The sequence below is a fragment of the Cebidichthys violaceus genome, unplaced genomic scaffold (assembly GCF_023349555.1).
Source record: "Cebidichthys violaceus isolate CVI_PGR_0920_01 unplaced genomic scaffold, fCebVio1.0.p SCAF_1, whole genome shotgun sequence".
Classification (NCBI taxonomy): domain Eukaryota; kingdom Metazoa; phylum Chordata; class Actinopteri; order Perciformes; family Stichaeidae; genus Cebidichthys; species Cebidichthys violaceus.
Window position 1 is genome coordinate 4,687,983 of NW_027176262.1, and position 22,544 is coordinate 4,710,526.

General features: G+C 42.8%; 3 protein-coding genes across 4 annotated transcripts; all 3 read right to left on the reverse strand.

The window, feature by feature from the left end:
- Positions 1-144: 144 nt before the first annotated feature.
- ccnp (cyclin P) lies at positions 145-3,886 on the reverse strand. The gene is made up of 9 exons (XM_068712525.1): positions 3,712-3,886; positions 2,903-3,028; positions 2,508-2,583; positions 2,151-2,320; positions 1,959-2,057; positions 1,450-1,605; positions 1,040-1,198; positions 766-944; positions 145-637 (listed from the first exon to the last, which is right to left on the reverse strand). The coding sequence occupies exons 1-9, from the start codon at positions 3,763-3,765 to the stop codon at positions 469-471; spliced, it is 1,188 nt and encodes a 395-aa protein (XP_068568626.1). The 5' UTR covers positions 3,766-3,886; the 3' UTR covers positions 145-468.
- A 1,459-nt stretch (positions 3,887-5,345) lies between these two features.
- Positions 5,346-17,030, reverse strand: akt2 (v-akt murine thymoma viral oncogene homolog 2). 2 transcript variants are annotated; one of them, XM_068707155.1, is made up of 15 exons: positions 16,645-17,030; positions 14,781-14,957; positions 14,350-14,481; positions 14,107-14,218; positions 12,727-12,880; positions 11,737-11,868; positions 11,511-11,576; positions 11,347-11,415; positions 10,935-11,057; positions 10,695-10,823; positions 10,048-10,262; positions 8,772-8,859; positions 8,589-8,691; positions 8,360-8,463; positions 5,346-8,091 (listed from the first exon to the last, which is right to left on the reverse strand). In XM_068707155.1, exons 2-14 carry the CDS (start codon positions 14,824-14,826, stop codon positions 8,384-8,386), a joined length of 1,449 nt encoding a protein of 482 aa, XP_068563256.1. In that variant the 5' UTR covers positions 14,827-14,957; positions 16,645-17,030; the 3' UTR covers positions 5,346-8,091; positions 8,360-8,383. The 2 variants fall into 2 exon arrangements, with proteins under 2 accessions (XP_068563256.1, XP_068563250.1); XM_068707149.1 differs by having other exon boundaries at positions 5,346-8,463.
- Positions 17,031-17,240: 210 nt separating this feature from the next.
- dhx40 (DEAH (Asp-Glu-Ala-His) box polypeptide 40) lies at positions 17,241-22,001 on the reverse strand. Its single transcript, XM_068712657.1, has 17 exons — positions 21,641-22,001; positions 21,400-21,545; positions 21,195-21,314; positions 20,820-21,056; positions 20,592-20,658; positions 20,335-20,466; positions 20,129-20,228; positions 19,922-20,008; positions 19,605-19,787; positions 19,436-19,516; positions 19,195-19,352; positions 18,847-18,961; positions 18,643-18,751; positions 18,314-18,408; positions 18,130-18,199; positions 17,795-18,023; positions 17,241-17,572 (listed from the first exon to the last, which is right to left on the reverse strand). Exons 1-17 carry the CDS (start codon positions 21,810-21,812, stop codon positions 17,451-17,453), a joined length of 2,223 nt encoding a protein of 740 aa, XP_068568758.1. The 5' UTR covers positions 21,813-22,001; the 3' UTR covers positions 17,241-17,450.
- Positions 22,002-22,544: the final 543 nt, after the last annotated feature.

Consider the following 22,544-nt stretch of genomic DNA (forward strand, 5'->3'; position numbering starts at 1 on the left):
CAAACAATGCAGCCCTGCAGCCATAAGGGGGCGCTGTTGTCCCGTAGAACTGTACAAATTGCAGTTAGTGCAAAAAAATAAGCAGCTGAAACTTTTAAACTTTGCAGCAGACACTTTATTTTACATTAAAAGTTTCATAATGACTTTGATAGACAGCCCACAGGACAAGGACACATCAACACAATTCAAATATTTTCTAAATCGGCTGCAAGATAAGAACATAAAACACAAACATCACATACACACAGAGTGCATACAATACTTTGTCAAAACAATATTTGGCATTAACATTATTCACACTTCTTCCTCACCCAATTCCATGGTAACTCTTCAGGATCCACAGCAAAGAACACACAGCCTTGGTCAGAGGCCTGGACTACATGGGGAGTCAAGTCCTCAAGTGATACTGGTCTAGCACCTCTGCTTTGAAGCTTCGGAATATAATTGAGTTTCTGCGAATCAGGAATGTCAAGTGCATACACCCAGCAGGCCAGCGGCGTTCTTTAGACCAGGGTGCCTGCTGACCTGCATGGTCTCTGGGGAGGAGAATTTAATAAAACTAGCGCAGGTCTCTCGGGTGTGGGCCTTGGCTGCAGCATTGGCCAGTATGTGCATGATCCTCAGCAGGGAGGTCTCACTGAAAAACAAACATTTTTAAAATGACGCCTACGGTGGATGTTGACAAAGCCAGAGCTCTGTAACTGCGGTGAGTAGTTGGGTACAGTGGATGAGAGTCCATCTTAGAAATCACTTCATGAGACACACCTGCCGACGTGGACACTGGAGGCCAGGCACCATGCAGCCTCCCCTCCTGGTGTTGAGGGCTCCTGCAGAACTTGGCGGGACACGCAGAGGGCCGCTCCTGCCAGCCGCACGGGCAGAAACACCACACACTGACCCTCCAGGAGAGACAGCTCCAGCAGATACCGAGCCATCCACACCGCCTGGTGGCACAGATGACGCTTCAAAATCTCTACATGCTGCGGGAAAAAAAAATAACCTCGCGGACAGAATGAGTTACGAACGAGTAGAGATCTACCGTGGCACTGCAGCGAGCAACCGAGGCGAGGAGGAGGAGGAAGTGCAGAGGGGGGCAGTAGGAGAAATCGAACTTGAGCCCGAGGAGGACCTTGCGCTCCATTCGCAGCAGCTGATGCTTCGTGTAGGTGTGGTCCATCAAGTAGCAGAGTCCAGACACCTGGAGGGGGAGGAAGAAGAAGAAGAAGAAGAAGAAGAAGAAGAAGAAGAAGAAGAAATGAGTCTTTTCTTAAAGAGGTTTGATCATTACTACATTCATTCAATTGAAGTTTAAGAGCTGTAAATCTATAAGTATGAATCAAATGAAACCTCGACACAATCCAATCATGGATCATTTAGATACGTTAGACGCCACACAATCAGTCAACATACTGCGTAGCTTCATAGTTTGGGAGGGCGGAGCCTGCTTACCTCGGGCAGGAGGCACTCTTCCATCTTCGCAGCGAGGAAGAGGCAAACCATGCCGAGGAGCTGCAGGTTGACCGTGGGGACCTTTATCTCACGCAGGGAGCGGTTGACGAGGTGTATGGCCAGATAGAGGGTCTCTTCCTGAAAATGCATCAACTCCTGGTAGGAAATAAACCAGGCAATCAAGATCGACAACTATCCATCTATAATGTACCTGTAGAGGTGCAGGTTTGTTATCTTTGGACAGAGTCAGGGTATTTCTCATCTTTATGGTAAGCTAAAAATAATGTCCTCAAATGCAAAAGCTCATACTTTTTTTTATCTCCCCTTTTTCCTGACAGGCCATTTAACTCTGTGCATTATTTTTCACAACCAATAAAAAATGAGAGCAATCATTTTGCTGCAGCTTTGCCACAATATGCAACAAGCACACGACCTTAAATTAACTGGCCATTAAGACCAGCTTAGTTTTGGAGGAAGAGGAAAGCCTCCATCTTCAGAAGAGAACGTACATGTACTTGAATGAGCCAGTCTACCAGCACAGCACGAGTGGCATCAGTAAAATGCCGCGGCAGGTCCGCGGTGGGGAAAGAGTTTCGTGTTTGAGTTTTCTGCAGGGTGAAGACAGAAAAACAGGAGGCACACGCTAAATATTTAAAGAGATTCAGTGCCGATCTGCCCCTCAATCACACGATCTCACTCACCATCATATCCAAGAACATATCCCAAGCGTACGCTCGGTCCCATAGAAGGTCCAGTTTCTCCAGTGCCGTCTCCACCTCATGGCGCAGCAAGCTGGGCACCAGTGCCTGCAGGCTGGGAAGACCCTGCAGCCCATGAGGGTAAAGAAGCACGGGCTCCTCCACACACCCATCTGCTCCACGGGAAGCAAAAAGGAGGACGAGGAGGAGAAAGGCAACGTGCAAGCAAATCATTTTTTTACATGATAAAAGTATCCATCTGAGCATCGAATTCCAAATTTTGTCCAGCAAAATGACTGCTTGTATTTTACACAACTAAACTATTATTTAAAAGAGACTCTTTGGTATGGATTACACTACCAGCTGAGTGTGTAAAACTGTCTTCATGGAAGCCCATGAGGATGCCTTCACTTGTTTGCGCAGATAACCTCCTTTCCTGCAAAAAGACATCACCTTACACACACTTGGAATTGGGATTGTTATGACCATGAGAGAGAGAAAAAAACAAAAAGACGTGATACTTTTAGCTGATGCTCTGAACCACATTACAGTGATCGCAACTTCTCATAGAGAGGATTACAAATCGTAGCTTCTATTGCAATAAAAAGGGCAGGTCAGTCACATCCTGACCTTTCACTAATCTCTCTTAAAGGCATCACTTAAGACTAATATGTCGGGAAAATAAAAGTCATAACAAGTTAGAGACACTGCAGAATGTTGTTTGGTGGAGATGACAAGCGGGATAGAAGATGTACCCATCTGCGCTCTGGCTCCATTTTGACAGGAGCCATCTTGGACTCGTCTACTTCTACCGGCTGCCAGCGATCTGTGGGCCCACAGGCATTGGACCGGGTTCTTAACGGGGCTCGCCTCTCATCCGCCTGCAGGGACAACAGAAAGTCTTTTTGATACAGATGTGATCACGGCCTAGCCATCTTTATGACATCATCTTTATTGTCTTTGATGATGACGACGTCGACGACTGCAGGTTGCTGCAGTTTATTCTCTGTATGAGGATTAGTTATCAGTGGACAGTGATGCCACTAAATGAATGTGTTCAAATCATTAACACTCCTACACACTTCAACTCCAGCCATCTAATCAGCGACGCGGTGTCACCTGGGAGCATGACAGGTGGACGCAATTACTTTCCTGACATAAACAACATAAACATGGAGCAGGCCTGTTAAGTAGAGCTTGAGAAACAGTAGGCAAAGAGATAGATAGATAGATAGATAGATAGATAGATAGATAGATAGATAGATAGATAGATAGATAGATAGATAGATAATCATAACTGGAACAGCAAAAGCATGAGTTTCCTTGAGAACGGTTTCATTGATTGCTCAATAAATACTATCTACAATCCGTCATTAATTATTAAAAATATATATGAACTGAGTGAAATGGTTAAAAATAAAAAGGGGGGTAAATATGAATACCCTGCAGCAGCTGAAGCACCTGTGCCCTACACGTCTAAACTTTTTTTTCCCTTCTCTTTTTTTAATCCTGCTAGGACCTACTGATTATTAAGACCGGGTCTGTTGAGCCCACCGGCGCTCACCTTCTTGTGTAAGTCCAGCAGGGGCTTGGAGTCGCAGAAACCAGTCCTGGCCATGATCACAGCCGGAGACGAAGTTCCCGTGCCGGGCCGCTGCAGCTACTTATCCACGGGTGTCGGAGGAGGCCTGGAGCAGAGAGAGAGAGAGCCGCCATGCTGCACAGAGAGCCGCTAATAAAGACGGACAGGTGGGCCACACTGATTGGGGAGGGCACACCGGTGTCAAGGTGAGCGGGTTAGGAGCGGGACTTCCGGTCGACGTTTTGAGAAATTAAAACCACGTTTTGCTCAATGTGACCAATAAGGTTTATGTATATATGTTACGTTGAAATAACCCAAAGTTCAGGCTTATGGTTCAGTGTGAACTAGACATTTTAGTTTTATCCACCTTCTTTTACATGTTCGAGGGAAACAAGATGATGTACATCTTTTTCTATATTGTGCATTTAAATTAAACAATACTTACTACAGCCTGAAAACGCACCTTCTAAATAACAGCTCTCTGTGTCTTAAGCAGGGCTGCACCCAGTTTATTTAGAAATACGGAGGTCAAGAGTGCAAAGTCCCAAAGAGCATCAATACAAAAAATAGACTATTGATCCAAACAAGTCTGGTTTCCGACATTTTCTACATTAATTAAACTGCTAATAGACTTTTTTGAAAATGTCACCTCCATAAATATTTGCCTAAATTCATCTTCAAAGCCTTCCCACCATGACCGATATTTGATTTCTGGTGCACAAATACCAATTCTTGTTATTTTAACTTGTGTTTCTGGACTGAAACTTTCCCAATTAAAGGATTTTGAATCCTAAAAACAGTAAAAACCTTCTTTAATATATATATAAAAAGGCTCATCATGATAAACTTATGTAATGTTTGTCATAGAGTTGGTTAAAAGCCTCTAATTTCCTGACCAAACATCCAGGCTCTGTGCCCTCAAAGGTTCGGCTAATTGATCAAGGCTCTTGAATGAAGGCTGGGACATGGTCTTGAGGTATTGCACATAATATCTACACAATGTAGCTGGAGCTGCCATGTTGGGAGGGTCACTGCAGACAGAAGTAACGGGATGCTGTCCGCTCAGGTGCTCTTTGGTTCAACTCGGACTGGCAGAACTTTCTGGATAAGCTCGAGCGGCAGTATTTTACCCCAAAGACACGACGAGTGACATCTTGGTCGTTTTACATTGCAGAGCTGCTGCAGGTGTACACCGTAATAAAAAAAAATACACACACAGCTTTATTCAGTAAAAATGTTTACTGGCACATTATAGTTGCAAATGTTATAAGCTACCATTTTGTAGCAGGTATCACCCGTTACATTGTAAAGTCTTGCAAAGGGGGGCTGAAACTGTCTACCAGGACAACGACCTCCCCTTAAAGATTGCTTTTTTTTTCATTGCCCTCTGAGCCTCAACTAACAGCAACAAGCAAACAAAAAAAATAAAATAATAATCTTGTTACATCTGCATCAGGTGAGACATTCGTGACTGTTGATCACATTCAAATATACAGAGAAGCAAGGTAACCATTGTAAAGCTGCAAATAAAACACTACAAAGCTGCAGTCCTCCCCCGTTTCTACGAATGCTGCATTCACCATCAAGCTATTTTTATTTTTTTTAATTTTTTGGTATTTACACAATAGTGAGGAGGCACTTGTTGTGCCTGTGTTTGCCTACAGGAGAGGTCAGGGGTATTAACTTGCATGTTCAGCTGTGAAGCATTGCTTAAAGCGTGGCCAGCAGCGAGGTTCAGAGTATGGCTTCACAACCAATATTAAAAAAGTTCAGCAGCACCCCCTTATGGCCATGATAGCAATGAAGGCAAATCCACAGTGGAGTCCATCAGTGCAGTGGTTCTGATGTCCGATTCCTGACGTTTTTTTTCCAAAGCAGGACACTAGGCTAGAGTATGATGGCTGAGCCCGAGCCAGTGAGAAGAGGTGCTGGAGTTGTGAACTGTAAATCAAAGCCATTTGATCACATCACCATCATCATCATCCTCATCCTCCTCCTCCTCATCTGCAGGAAGTGGGGCCACGAAGAGTCAAAAACCTGCTGCTTTTCTGTGTCCTCGTCACCTCGTTCACTCAAAACGTCTCACTGCCACAGTCACTCACACACACACTTAACAAAAACAAATCAACGTGTGACATGAGGGGTATCCCAGAGAATGCTGATAGATGTCTTTAAACCTTTAAACCTTAGCTCAAGTGCTCTGCAGAGAATAGTTGAACACTATCAATTTCATTATTCTCAATCATATATATATATATATATCTATATATATATATATCAAAGGATGGGTATTATCTACCTCTGTTCAAGCATCGTCTGGAAAATTGTTTTGTTTTTTCAAAAGGAGCACAACTTCAAAATGGATTCTGCAAAATGTAGTCAAGTTCTAACTGCATAGGGACTATTTTCAAAAAGAATGGATCAAATTATGTTAATTTCCCTTAATAATACTATCCTTATATATGCTCTGCAAATGATGCATTATGTATTCAGTTCAGCTTAAGGGACGTGGTAATGCAAACCAAAAATTAGCTGCCCATTCTGAATCAAATTACTGCGTTAGCATCAAAGCTAAATAAGCATTCATCCAATGGAAACCCCTTGAAATGAAGAACGTAATCAAAAAGAACGCCATTTAAAAACTTTTAATATATAATTTTTTATATAATGTATACTTAAAGACAATGTGTCTTTCAAAATTTGAGAAATAGATGGACAAAAAAAAGGATAAAAATCAACAAAACAATGACAAACAAAAGGTTCTTGATGTTCCTTTTGTGAAGCTCAAAGAGGAACCAAACATCTCTTCCAGCAACACGGAACAGAAAACGCTTGCGTCAATAGGAGCACTTATCTGTGGTATGATGTGCCGTCATGACTCACAGTGTGCAGATTTTCATTTCAACTTAACAATGCATCTGCTGATGTTTTGATTTGTTCCCCCCTGTCTGCAGGTTGAAGGTTGGTCGACCAGCTCATGCAGCATTTAATTGGATTGTAAACCTGCAGATTGTTGCTCCAGACATACAGCTACGTAGATTTAAGTGACTCAACAAAACACAGCATCACAGAAAACACAAAACAAAAAGAAGGTCCTAAACATCAGATGTGGAATCATTTGAAGTGTTAAACGTCCACCAAGTCAGTCAATTTTTGGCCTCATTATAAAGACTTAACGATTGAAATCTCATTCTTTAAATACGGGAACATAAAAAAAAAAAAGATCTTTAAAACTTACACTGATATTACAAATAGAAAATGAACAAAAGATTGGTGCCTAACCCGTCAGCTAAAGAGTGAGAATCACTGGATGGAGGACAGCGACTGTCTGTGTGCGTCTACATTGGTCTCTATTCTCCTTCTTTTCTTACTCTCTTTAACACATAGGGACTGGCCTTCATGAAAACCTACTCTTACACCTCCAACCAGCAGCCAGTTGGTCGGTAAGTCAGTCTGGACTCTGTCAACCTGACTGCTGCATCCCTTTAAATGAATGAATGCAGCTTTTAAAGCAAAGGTTAGCCATGCAAGAGATCCCAGTTTCTATTCCTGACTGAGTCGATTTATCACCAACTGGTCACGGCAATCATAAATTAGACGCTTGTTCCCTTTAAAAAAACAAAAAAATAAAATAAAAAAAAAAGGCCATCGAGTGTGTTGTGTAGTGTCCTCTCGTTGATATTCCAGCAACAGTTCAGAGTTTAAAAACATGCATGAAAAATGACACAAATGGATGGTTGGGAATCAAAATGGTTGTTCATACATCCTCCTGCACGCACACGCGCACGCGCACACACACACACACACACACACACACACACACACACACACACACACACACACACACACACACACACCCCACCCCCCCACTGTAGGAACAGTCCCACACTTGATTTGTAACAGCAAGTTCCAGAAAGAGCACTTGTTAAAAAAAAAAAAAATCAAAAAAAAAAAAAAAAAAAAAATCACAAGAAATGCAGAAATATGGCTTGACCTTTAAAACCGTAACAATCGATGTAACAATCTTGTCTTTTTCCCCCAAATCTTTTATTTTTTCCTAATTTTGATTATGCTTTTTAAAATTCTATCAAGTACGTTTGCGTGTATATCTTTATCTATATATAGATATAGATATATATATATGCAGTCTATGCATGGGTTGGCCTGTGTGTGTGTGTGTGTGTGTGTGTGTGTGTGTGTGTGTGTGTGTGTGTGTGTGTGCGTGCGTGTGTGTGTAGCATGGGTGCAGCTGGTAAAGAGGTGGTACTCGCTGGCATAACCTGGTTTTCAAAGGGTCAAGGCTTTGATGTGGTTCCCCAGTGTAGTGCAGCAGAGGTCCTGCAGGGAAGCCTGAAGCCAACCCTGAGAGGACGCACAGAGACAAAGCTGCCAGTCAATCCACACAAACCTGCTGAGGTCAGTCACTCACGGCCCGTGTGTTCATTTCATACTCAATGATCCCCGTCTTGTCTGAATAGCCAGGATATGTGTGTCAGTGTGTGTGTGTGTGTGTGTGTGTGTACGTGCGTTAAAGACTGAATGAAAATGTGTCTTGTGCCAGTTTTTGTTTGTGTCGTTCCCCAGCAGTGCAAGTGTGTGTATGTGGGATTGTGATCGTGTGTTAGCCTGCCTGCTTGTTCAAGAGTCTCAGTGATCATTCCCGTATGCTGGCAGAGTAGGAGAACTGAGGGAAGTGCGTGCGCTGATCTGAAACTTCTGCATCTAAACTGTCATCTGGAGTAAAGGGAGGGAGAAGAAAAAAACAACACATCCACCAGTTCAGACATGAATGTGTAAAAAAAACACGCTTGTAAATCCAAAACGTAAAGCACATTAACGGCAGTAGTCGATATACTTACACTTGTCAGGGGGAGTTATTGTTATGGTTTGTGCTGTGAACTCATCATCAAAGTAACGCGTGTCCGTCTCTGATGTTACCTGCGGCTTGAAGGGTGGAATAAGCTGAGGAGAAGAACGATATTAGTAATTTTACATGGTGAAAATATCAGTTTAAAACGCCATTTGTCTTCCCAGTACCTCACCTTTTTTTCAAGAACATCCTGCCAGTTGATGGAGGTGAAGAACTTGTGGCTCATCACTTCTTTGGCATCGTCTGGTCCGCCTCCAAGCCTGGAAACAACACAAAAACACCATCGTCAGCACCACCACCCACTCACCAGCTACCTTTTCTTTAGACGGATAATTGTGCAAACGCCGCCATTAGAAATGTTCAACAAGCGCTCATGTCGTGTTGTTCCCTTCTGACTCGTATTTACAAAATTGCAGATGAATTTAGTGCTCATTTCCTTACTGCTTACAGGTGCATGTTTTGGTAAGCCAGGCGGTGCTCAATGTACTAATATTAGCAGCCCTCTGACGGTTCCCAGAAACACCGGGGGTCGACCACAACAACAATCAATTATGTCCTTGTTTATGGCCAATACCCGGCACCAAAACAAATCAAAAAGGAACAAAGGCTTAATAATGGGGTTACTTATTTTATAGCTGAATAAGTGGTGCCCCCGAGCACAGTGGAAGATTCAGAAAACTAATCAAGTGCTACAGACACGGTGCCAAGTCCCAGGAAAAGAGCTGTAGTGCTGCATCTTCAGCAGCCAGTTATTCAGCTGAACAGCCATTCAGTGAAACCGTCCTCAAAGAGAAAGCGTTTATTTGATCTTAAATTGATTTTAATATTAAAACATTGAACCACAATTTTAGAATTGTTTTTTTTGGATGTTGCTGTGCATGTAATACAAATATTTCAAAAGAACATTTCAAAGCCAGCTTGTAAATAACAAAAAAGACATTTGTCATCAGTTTATTAATAAACATTAAAGAAGAACCATTTTTACATGATCTTGTCCGTATTTCGATCCCAATTATCCTTCATGTATTTACTAAATTAGTGCCTGATTATCAAGGTATATAGTGTAAGTAGAAGTACTGTCTCGTGGTTTTGTGCCTCCAACCAACAGTGAAGTTGCAGTTTACGTCCATGTCTGTCCAAAATGGCATCACTTCATATTTTATTCCTTTTTGTGTTAAATTGTAATAATTAGTATATTAATTCTTGAGCCCAAAATGTGTTTTGTGAGGCCACAGTAACCTTGACCGTTATCCTCTTAATTCTAATCAGTTGGTCCTTGAGTCGTGGACGTTTGTGCCAAATTTGAGGAAATTCCCTCGAGGCGGTCCTGAGATATCACGTTCTGCAGAACGGTGAGGAAGGCCGAACCAGCCGAAAACATGACGCCTCTGGTCACGGCTACTGCTGGCGATGGAGCATAAAAAACAAACGGCTACAAAAGAATGAACCTTTGTTTGGGATCCTTTTTGAGCAGGCCGGCCAGCAGGGCCTTGGCTTCAGGAGCCAGGTTCTTGGGGAAGCGGATCTCCTCCATGAGGATAAGCTCAAAGAGACGCTCGTGGTCCTGGTTGTAGAAGGGCAACCGACCGCACATCATCTCATACATGACCACGCCCAGCCCCCACCAGTCCACCGCGCGGCCGTAGTCATTGTCTTCTAGCACCTGACGGGGTGGGAATGAAAGGAGTTGAGCGAGAGAGAAAACAAGAGGAAAACCAGTGCAGGAATATCAAGGATTTGTGATATTACATGGAAGTCCTTGTTTTGCCCACAACAGCAACATCCAATGTTCAACCCTACACTGACTGTCACATAAAGGCAAAAGCCCAAAAATAATAATAAATAAACAAGTCTCAAGGTGTCATTTACAGATACAAAATGATTCAATTTAACTGAATCGTTGTGTTTTTTTTTTTTTTTTTTACTGTAAGCAAACTCGTTTGGCAGCAGTTCACAGCAGATGATGTCCTGAATTTGACACCGCCTTCCCATCCCAGTTACCCGCTGATTGCTGATTGTCAATGTTCAACAGGTCAACACTTAAGCCATATTACGATATACCAAGATATCGAGTCCAAAGCCATCGTGGCGTTACCTCTGGTGCCAGGTACTCCGGAGTTCCACAGAAGGTCTTCATGGTGGCCCCGTCTGTGATCCCCTCTTTACACAGCCCAAAGTCTGTTATCTTTATGTGGCCGTCCTTGTCTAACATGAGGTTCTCCAGCTGTGCAGGAAAAAGACTCGAGTTAGTTCTAGATGCTACGACATGTCAAGGAATATCCCTCCGGCTTGTTTACAAAAAATAAATAATACCACGCTGTTAGAGCGAGCTCACCTTTAAATCCCTGTAAACTACATTGCGTGAGTGTAGGTACTCCAGTGCCGACACTATTTCTGCACCGTAGAATCGTGCTCTGTCTTCTGTGAACACTCTGTCCCGCGATAAGTGAAAGAAGAGCTGAGAGGGAGTAAAAAGAAGAGGAGACACAGGAATAAGGGACAGAACACGATCATCAGATAGATTTAATAGTAATTTATCTTTTGATAAATAGTTGTTTGGTCCCCTCCAAGGTTTGATTGACAGCTTTCACACCTGCCCAAATGATTCACACTAACCAGACAAATGCACGAGGCTCTATTTTAACCGTAACACCATCCTTAAACTGATGCATCACGAGGCGTGGGGTTTCTTTTCTACACCCCTGCTGCTACAATTATAGGCCAGACGATAAAGAGGAAAAACTTACTTCTCCTCCATTTGCGTACTCCATCACAAAGCATAGCCGGTCATGCGTTTGAAATGCATATTTTAGTGTCTGTAGAGGAGGAAAACAGATATTAGCGTCTGTATTTTACCGATTCAATGGTCCCTTCATTTTGTAAAGCACAAACTGAGGCAACAGTAACTCACCGTTAGAAAGGGATGTCGCGTATTTTGGAGAACTCTGCTTTCTGTAACCGTGTGTGCCACCTCATCCTAGAGGAACACACACACACACACACACACACACACACACACACACACACACACACACACACACGGTATATGCAATTAGAGCATAACCACATAATAGATAATAATACTGTTCCAAAACAATTCAAAGTCCAGATGTTACTGTGATGGGAGCAACACTAACTTTAGCAATGATGACTTCCTTGCGGAGGATCTTCATGGCGTAGTACATCCCTGTGGCCTTCTCCTTCACCAGGATCACTTTACCAAATGTCCCTTTGCCCAGCAGCTTCAGGTAGTCAAAATCACTCATGGTCTAAAAGGAAAAAGATAACCATGAACGTCACATCTGCGGGTTTTGACGGGACTTAAAAATGTATTCTATATAATATGTAAAAAATATATGACGGCCTGTCTTTGAAATGTACTAGACTGAGTCAGTGGTTTCCCATTTTACGGTCCCGTCTGCTGATGTTGGTGCGCTACATAGGATGTATTCTAACACACAAAGTTTCTCTCAAGCATGACATGCTGAAATAGTTATAAATATTTCGACATAGATTACAGAACGAATCCTTTAAATGAACACGTATGAAACATCGAGCCGATAGCAGAGAGGTTTCCCCACATCTTCCCGCCTCTCTTAGCTATAACTATCAAATAAAGGCATAACATGCCCAGATAATCGTTAAAAAAGACATTTGCATGCCTATAGCGACTGGTGATCCCAATTTGAATAATATTACTACATACAGTATCAAGCAGGAAATAATTTAAATAGGGATAGGTCCATAAAAGTTACAATAATCAAGCTACTTTGAAGAACCAAACCAGTAAACGATCATCAGTCAACATAAAAGTAAGCAGATATGTAGAATGTATAACGATTATACATTCTGCATATCTATTTTTTACTCTGCATGACAAAGACAGCAGACAAAAGAAAAGACTAAGTCCGTAAAAACAGAGAAATTGAAAATCTCTAAAGAGAATCAGCAATAGGCAAAATGCATACACACAAATGTTGCCCTCCACTCATTTTAAGGTTGCCTCACCAAAACAGAGCTTTGAGAAAGAGGCTTAAAGTTTAAACAACTTGCTCAATAAAGATGAGCTTAGCTGGACAAACACAGCAAACACTCAGCTGCCAGGCACCGCTTGTGCAAATACTGACCACTTTTGTGCGGGATTTGGACACAGCAATCTCCATCTCCTCTGTGCCGCTGCTGTCACTCGGTGAGCCAAATTTAATCTCCATGGGCTCCTCATCCTGCTGCTGACTCTTCAGGCTGTTTGCCACCGCCTGGATCGATCGCATCCACTCCTCCCTGGACCCGGAAGAAAGCACGCGTTACCGTTATCAAATCTAGCCAAAGAGATTTCTACATTACTCTGAATCGAGTCGATAAACATTTGAACTGGCAGACGTTTTTGCCGTAGGGCACAAGTTGTACTTAGCAGTGACATATTTTTTGTAAACTCTAAACTAAAGGTTTAGATGTTGTTCCAAAAATATATCTTAAAAAGGAAAAACAGTAGCCTAGCAAACACAATTTAGAGGGGAGAGGTTAATCTGGGGGGCTGCTGGGATTTGGAGCTCGGCAGAGTTGATGTAAACAAAACTCAGTGACGACTGCTTGGGTTAGGGGTTAATAATCAGGGCCAATCTGGCACTTAATTCTATTTCAAGCATGATGGTGTTTCCTTCTCTTGCAAACTAAAATGGATTTCCTTTAGTGAACAATGGCCCATTAAAGGCCCTCTATGTTGCTCCTGGTGTCTTTCTGTCCTACATATAATATATGTTGAGATTATCGCACGTAAAACTCATTTTCAAACACATTTTTTCCCTCAAGACACCGTAAATACTTTAGTCATATCCTGTCTAATCTACATTAGAGACAGACGGCTAGGACTCTAACCTATGCGCACACTAATCTGGCTAAATCTGAACATGCATTTATTATATTTTCATCTATTTTTGCCTTCTAGTCACACTCAACCAGCGTTCTGCATGCACCACAAATCCTTTCCAAAGTGGACATATATGAGTTCAACCTTTAAATGTTATTTTTAACCCGCGTCTATGTTTGTGCTGTGTTCAAACACGACTTACGTGACACATGATTTGATTGACATTTCAATGCAACGGTGCTGCAAAAAGAACGGTTTGACTTGGTTAAACAAAAGTAAGTAAGTAAGTAAGGTCACCATCATAGGAAGTTTGGCTTTTCTGAAAGACCATTCTGTACATGATAATGGGGAGCAGGAGGCAACAGAACAGAATGCACTAGTCTGGGACTCAGCAGAGTAACATGTTTGTCTGTCCCTCTCCTGAACAGATTTGTTGTTAAGTTTGAGGAGGAAGAAGAGATTTTCCTTCATATTGTTCTGGTGTTTCAGTGTCGACAGACTTTGCTTGATGATGTCTGGGTGTCAGATGTACTGGCCTAAAGCCTGCTACAGGCGGCACTTACATTTTCACAACGTCTTTTTCAACCAAAGAGGTAGTAATATGTAATATAATAAAACCCTTGGAATGAACGTGTGTTACCTCTCCTCGTTGCTGTCTACATGGAAGGTGCGCTCAATAACAGAGGTCCACTGCAGGCAACGAATAACAAATGTGTTGGGCCTTGGGCGCTCTGTCTTCATGAGCTGGCATTCTAGAAACGGCAGAGAAACATTAGCCAACACTGACAAACTGAAGGCACCAACAACAAAACATTAAAAAAAACAAAAAATCTCAACGTTTAATCTGGCACATGTTATTGTCATCCAGTTGGGGAAAACTGACCTGCGACAGAGAAGTTGTTGAGCGGTGGGAGGCTGTGGTCACTGGACACCTCGGGCTTCTCTTTGTAGCCGATGAAGGAGCCGTCGCTCTTCAAGATGAAGTAGCGAGGCCGCCATGTTTTAATGTATTCACCTGGAAAACAGACCGGTGAAGAAATGTGATCCAGCAGAGTTTTAATGTTTGAGGACTTGCTTGTGTGTTTGGCTTTAATGTAGATACTCCGTGTCGCACTACTATAACAATGGCAATCCATTGTAAGTGACTGAACTAAGCTGAGCACAGCTGTTCTCCATTAATAAGAAAACTACCTTGACAGACACCTTACAAGCCTAGACGTGGAGTATTTAATACTCAAAATTTGGATTTTAACATGGACTATCATATTAATGTAGACTCTGATGATTGACGCTGAACACAGGAGGCCCCCTTACCTCTCTTGTGGAGCCATCCCTCTCTCACAACACTGACTTCATTCATGCTGGGGCAGAGGACTGTCTGGGTCGGGAGGGGGCTGCAGACAAGAAGCTGGAGGAAATTGTGCAAACTGTTCCTATTGGTCAAGTGGCTGACAGTGGCTCAGACAAAACAAAAACTGTATCCTGTAATACCTGAAGGAAGAGACCAGAAAGAAACAGTGTTAATGCAGAATACACAATGAGTGTCAAACTGTCCATACAATGCAAACCAATGTTAATTGTAGCGTTAACATGTACAGCTCACAAAGACCATCAACGTTCATTCATATAAACAACCAGTTTTGAGATAAAAAAAAAAACATCATAAAAGTAACAGAATGTCAGTTGAATGCTTAATATGAGGGAATTGTTAGTCTTTGTTAAATATGTAAAACCTCTGCTGATTTGTTAACAGTGTCAAGAAAACAACTTTGTGGCTTCAGACAATGTATTTCCTCAGAAATCGTACTTTTATATCAAAAAACAAAAAGTGAAATATTGCCTAAAGGAAGTAGAACTACAGCCAGGAAGGTGGAGGTGAACACATAAAAGTAAAAACCGATTTCTCAAAACAAAGGGAACTTTCTGTGTACTGCTCTAGATGTCTATCCGCGTGTTGTCACCACACTGCGCTTGAATACATTCCTCACCTTCTCTGGCACTCTTGCCTTGAAACACAACAACTCCACAACAAAGAAAACTGCTGAAACCTGCACGTCAGCTCACCTGAGGTGTATCTGTGTCTGTGTATCTGATCATCACTTATGACAGCGACAACAAAAAGAGGGGACTAGCAGAATGACTATCGCACCTCCATCATTTCGTGCAACTCTCCCTTGACATACAACAGTGTTTCGGTGTCATAATAGATATAAATACGGTAGATCGTGTTACTCTAGTGATGCCACGTAGTGAAATCAAATATGCCAGCGATCTAACGATTAGCAGAACGGCTGCACAGCTCTGCGTTGTTAAATTGTAATAGTCCCTCAAAGCTCTTGCTGGATGTTTGCAGAGAGGCCCTCTGGTGATCCAGGGTCAACCCCTGAATCAACAGATATTATGTGAGAATTTTAACCAGAAATTCACCGTCTTTCAGTGAAAGTGATGGGGTTGAATATTACAGTGCATACAGCGGCCAGAACAGAAGGACTGTTTGAACTGCTTTGTTTACAAAGATAAAAACACAGATAAGGATTCCCACGACTTCAGACTTTGTTATGGTCAGCAGAGGTGCAGTCACTAGCTTTACACCTAGCTACTAATACGAATATCAGGAGTAATACTGACTGATTTCCCCCCCAGATAATAATGAAGCACAACGCTTTCTACACTTTGCAACTTACACCAATTAAAAGTTTAATGGTCTTACAAAGAAGGCATCTACAACAACATCTAGTCAAGCGTTAAGGTCAGTGTTGCACCACTTGAGGAAATAATAGTTAACATCCAGTTAGTTAGATTAGTACAGTTAATCAATGACAAACTGTAACGTTACCCAGCACAACCACAAGCTGTCCGGCGTAAACAACAGCGTAACGTTTAGCCGTTACATATCCTCTTCCTTTCGCTGTAACGTTACCAAGCTAACTGACGCAAAGTCAACAAACGTTCACGTTACCTTCCGAGTACACGTACAGGCCGTTAGCTTTTACGGAGACAAGTTGCTACAACACTTCAACTATGACGGACAGCAGTGAGGACACTGACCACACGACCGCCTTACGACCAAACAAGGCAGCTAGCTAAAGTAGCTTCCAAGCTAACAGCTAGCTAGCTAGCATGTCAAGTTAGCCATTTGCGCCCCGTCCTCCTCCTCGTTACCCCCGGCTTTTCTTACCTCAACTTCAGCGACCAAAAAAAAAATGATTCCACAGCTGATGTTTTCTTGGGAAAAGGCTCGGAGGTACGCAGCACAATTCTCCCCACCAGTTATATATGTTGACGCTTGTGTGTATTGAACTCTGTCAATGATCACACAGCTTAGCGGTTGTTTTCTTCTCTCAACAACAACAGCAGCGTGCTCGGTCTGTTGCTGCTGCAGTGATTCACTGAAGCGTACTGCGAGCCAGCGGAGAGAGTAAAGTCCACTGAGCTCCGTTATTTCGATATACAAGTGCGGATAATTTCCAAAAAAATCCTCGACGGATAAAACCCGCCTCTTTTTATGGGTTTTACTGTGTTGCGTCGCCTGCTTTAGCGTGGAAGCCCTCCGTCCCAGCCAGACAGTACAGCAGCCCCGCAGACGCACACAAGCGGAAGTGATGTAAGAGGCCAGAGAGGGTCCACTGCACCTGAACGGTCGGTGTGAAAGTACATCCTGTCCTAAACTGTAACCTCAACCTCACCCCGACTGCATGGAGCCGGTGTACAGACAAAATAAAAATGAAATGTCACCATATTTATTGTATTTTAATCTAGTCACAGTTAAAAAAACAAAGCACACATTTTCTTGTCAAAAGACCCGTGAAACTAACTACTACTTCTGCACCATTGTGTGTAAAGTGGAGGAATTAAAAAGAGCAAGGCAATGATACTCTTTTCATTATAAATGTAACAAATATTTATTGTTCAGAAATCGTTTCCAAATGCTCCTTTTGTGATACGTTTGCATGAACCATGTCCCTTAAAAGAAAGCGCTTTCTGTCAAAGAGCTTTATTCTGTTCTCTTTGTTGCTTTCGTTGCAGATAGCGAGCGCGAGCGTCGCCCACGGTGGTCTCGTTGTTACGCTTCTCCAGCTTCTTCACGACGTCCTCAGTAGAAACCTCTGAAACAAGAATAAAGGAATCTATCAGTTTGTTATAGATTACTTCATTCACTCTGTATAACAATTAAGATCTTCATGCCCAACTCGGGCTTTTAATCCACACCGTCTCTTACGTTTGATCATGTAATACATGGTCATAGCAGGGACTATTAACATTAACCATTGAGCTGTATAACATTACAATTTAAGAAAATATATATAAATCTAATAAACTCTGAAAACCTGGTTGTCTTTTGGCTGCTTCCCTGGTCTCCCATTTCACCATCTCCTCATCTGTCACTTCTTCTCTTGCCACGCTGCTCAGCTCATAGACGTCCACCTCGTGTAGCTTAGGTAGTAAGTCCTTCACCCACTCGTATCGAATAGGACACGCAGTCCTGACGTACACCCGCGAGGTCACCAGCACATCGTGGAAGATGACCCAGTTCAGCTCAGCCTCCTGGTCAAACAGCTTGGAGCAACACGGGATTGTGATCAACAGGAAGCAGAAGCAGCATGAAAGTTTTGGTTCCAAACGTTCTCTTTTATTATTAAAGATATTTTGAAGATGCATTTACCGATGAGGATGGGTGAATGTGAACCATGGATCCATGGCCATCCATTGTGCAAAACACCTTTCCAATAGACCTATGCGAGGTGGGAAAAAAAACAACAACTGACACATGCATCACTAAGAGAGAGAATACAAGATTCCCAAAAGAGAGTTAAATATGAATCATTTGAAATGAACTTTGGTGATACCTTCTGGCAACATTGGTGAAGTATCCCGTGCACAGACATCGTCTGAAGAGTTCACTCTTATTGCCATCAAATGTGTCGACAGGGAAATCTCTCTTCTGAAAGGACAGAGGGTCTCATTCAAATTAATGATCACACCGGTGTGTCAGCAAACAAAATCATAAATTAATTAATGACAGAGTTAAACATCTGACCACAGTAATCTGCAAAGAGATCCTTTACAATTATACAAGTACAACATTACTATAAGGAGCAAGCGTGATCTAATCACAGCTAATAATAAAGAGGCAGAATTGTGCATTTGTACAGTTGTAATGTGCAAACTGCTGAACCTGTTGGAGGCGGAGGAGGATCTCTCGCAACTGAGTCTCCACACTAAAGGCTGACTTCAGCGCCCTCCAGTGGATCCAGTGATCTTTACACCACGCTGAGGGTCTGTCACTGCAGGAAGCAAGAGAAAGGTTCAGTTATGAGAGTTGTGATGATTAATTACCTAGAAATAATGTGGACGCATCTAGCGGCATTAATCGGTGGACCTGGATTTACACGACTGAAACACGCTGAGGAGAGTGGCGAAGTCGTTCATACTGCCGCTCTTGGCAGCCAGCGCTCTGTGCTGTTGATCGGCCTCTTTCTGCTTCTCAGGGTGGCCTGCAGGCAGGAAGAGATCAGTCTTCACATTACACTTCTCTGCATGTGTCATTTCCTGACACACTAAACAATCACACCGACATGTCGGTAAATAAAACAGAACTTTATTGGCTCTCTAAAACTAAACATTTCCCTTAATATAACCTAAATACTATGAACAAAGGGTTTTCTCTCCCTTATAGTTTTGTTAATTGAACTAGCGATTTGTTCTGCTTTCAAGCTAAACTGCTGACCTGGCCGGATGAAAATGTTCTCTACAGACAGCATGGCAGCTACAGGGAGCAGCAGGTCCTCACAGCCGAGCGAGGCGGCTTTGAGCACGGCCCGGGTGAGGCCTGGGTGCAGGGGGAACTCCACCATCAGCTCCCCCAGCTGGGTCACTCTTCCTCTCCTACAGACGACACACAGAGAAGTACTTAAACCCACTGGTGCTGCGCTTTCAAAGTCCACAGGTCAACATGTCTCATTTCTCACCTGTCGATGGCATCAAATTGGTAGAGCTGTTTTAAAGCCTCAAGAATGAACCTCTCCTCTGGACAGTCCAGATAAGGAAACCTTAAAAGAAACAAACTCTTTATTAAACAAGGTAAAGGCATTAAGATAAATAAGATGAGCTATAAGAAAGCGACCAGTATCAGTGTACCTGATGACATCATGAACGCCCAGGCACTTGAGTGTGAGTATCACTGCAGTCAGACTTGTCCTCTGGATTTCTGGAACTGTATATTCCGGCATGCTCTTCTCCCAGAATTCCTTGGTGTAGATTCGAAAGCATTTCCCAGCTGAGGTTCTTCCAGCTCGGCCTGCTCTCTGCTCAGCCTCGCTCCTAATCGCAAAGAAATCAAGTCCAAATCTCTATTCCCAAGCGGTCTTAAATGGCATGGTAGTTAGCCGGAAAACAAACTTTAACAAAAAGTAGTGGCAGGTTTCAAATGGCATGTTATTTCTTCAAAAACTCACTTTGAAATGGGCACCACCTCCAAGATATCCATGCCCACTCTTGAGTTGTGGTTGAGTTGCTTCACAAAGCCGCTGTCTATGATGTACCTTTATGGGGGAAAAGAATTGGACAATATGCTTTATGTTAACTATTTGAGCAACAAGCCACCGTTGTAAATCTGATAAATGCAGCCTAGTGGACAGCCAATAACCACAGGCCTCACTCACTTTATGCCATTGATGGTGAGAGATGTTGCTGCAATGTTAGTGGCCACGACACACTTCCTTATTCCTGAAGGTGGGGGCTGAAAGATCTGCCTCTGTTGATCTACGACAAGATCATAAGTTTTATTCAGTTTTCTTTTGCAGTATCATCACAAAGAAAGATATCGCCTTAAATCGATGAATAGGCGACAGCCGTTGTACGTATTTACCAGTGGGCATGGATCCATAGAGGGGCAGAATGAGGAGGCCCTCCACGGTTTGGTCCGCCACATCATAGCGGTAGTCGATAGACTCAGCTTTTTCATACAACAAGTCGCACGCGCGCTCAATCTCTGCCTGACCTGTCAAACATGGAGGGTTAACGTGACAGATTGCGTGAGGGTTAACACACACACACACACACACACACACACACACACACACACACACACACACACACACACACACAGTGAGCTCGATAACTTACCCGTCAAAAACACCAGAATGTCCCCAGCCATTTCACTGGTGTGCACATCAAGGGCCACTTTCACCACCTGTGAAGCAAAACACGTAAATTAAATGATTACCAACAAAATGCATTAAGCTATAAAAACATATCCAAGATGAGAGTGATTGTTGATAAAGTAAATGTTTCTTTTCATGCAGTAATCTTAATTAAAGACAAACGCCCGACTCAAAAGCTGAATCTCGGTACCTCTTTTATATAACCAGTGCTCTCTATGTCTTTAGGTCCGACAGCAAAACCAAATGTGCTGGTGACAGGAAAAGTCCTCCCAGGAATAGTAAAGACGGGGCAGTCGCCGAGAAAAGCTGAGAGTTTGTCAGTTTCCAAGGTGGCGGACATCACCACCACCTTCAGAGGGAAAGATCTGCCCTTAGTGGCCTTCGCAGAGTTGGAGAACATTTTCTTCAGTAGACCCAGGAGAATATCCTGCAAAAAAAACAAACACTAAATCAACATGTGCATTGAAAGAAGTACATGTTGCATGCTGACTGTGTATGCATGCAAGAGTAAAGTGCAAGAAATGATAAATGTCAATGATATTGGGTCGTTGTCATATTGACTCACTGTGTTGAGGCTGCGTTCGTGGACTTCATCCAGGATTACGACGCTGTACTGAGAGAGTACAGGATCTGCTAGGATCTCTCTGAGCAAACAGCCGTCGGTCATGTACTTCACCACCGTGCTCTGGCACAGACACAACTCCATGTTGACACATATTCACAGTAACAATGTATTTTGTGCAAAGGAATGAGTCGTCTTTGCCTCCCACCTGTGACGTGCAGTCATCGAAGCGTACTTGGTAGCCAACCTCTCTACCCAGAGTGCACTGCATCTCCTGGGCCACCCTCTGGGCCACCGTGATGGCAGCCACCCGGCGGGGCTGAGTGATGCCAATTTTGCCATCTTTACAAAAACCTACACACAAAAAAAAGAGGAAGTGATCTGTGTAGTTTGTGTTTAGGTTTAACGTTAACTACCACCGGTGATCGTACAGCTAAACCACAGCTCACCTGCTTGATGAAGGTACTTTGGAAGTTGTGTGGTTTTCCCGCTGCCAGTCTCACCGGTGACAACCAGAAACGTGCTGTCTCTGACAGCCCGAGTCAGTGTGGCTTTGTGCCGATAGATGGGCAGCTGTTTTGACTCATTGTCTTTCGAGTCCAGCCTCGTTGATTTGGACATAACTGACAACTAGTAACGTTCGCTTAACCAGCAGATACGTGTGAGGAGCTGAACAGACGAAAGAAACACTGACGTTAATCATGCGGAACACGATTTAGTAGGTTTCTTTACCCACAAACTATATTAAAAGTTAAAAAATAGCGACTTCTTTCACAATTATTTCTTTCGTTCCGAAGACTACACGCTCGCTCAATGACTTCCGCAAACTAACCCATTCGGCGTTTCTATTGGTCGAGTTGTGGGCACATGACCGGAACACCTCCACCACAATAAAAGTTTGCCAGGACGTTTTTTTTAAAATAAGCTTTATTTACACAGAAAGGTGCCATCACCTAGTAATTAGTCGATTTGTTCTTAACTCTCTGTATCTATAAAACAAAGAGAAATCGGAATAATGAGTAAACAAAAGCAAAGTTTAAGACCAGTCATTTAATATTTGTGGATGTGAAATGTTCCCAAAGTGTTATGAAAATGTATTTTATGTCTTATGAGGTCTTCATGTTGAGCCCATAGGGTGCATGCGATCTTCCACAACCACCTAAAGTAAGCAAGTGGCAGTACAGTGATGAAAAAAAGAAAGGATACTTGCTAAAACATTGTTAAATAAGGCAAGCCTTTCCTACTAACATACAGTGCATCTACTAACTTAAGGTCATTAAAGTAATGTATACATTTATTTTCATTACAAATCACAAACAGATCTTGACTGAACCGTTTACAATTGGGCTTCCA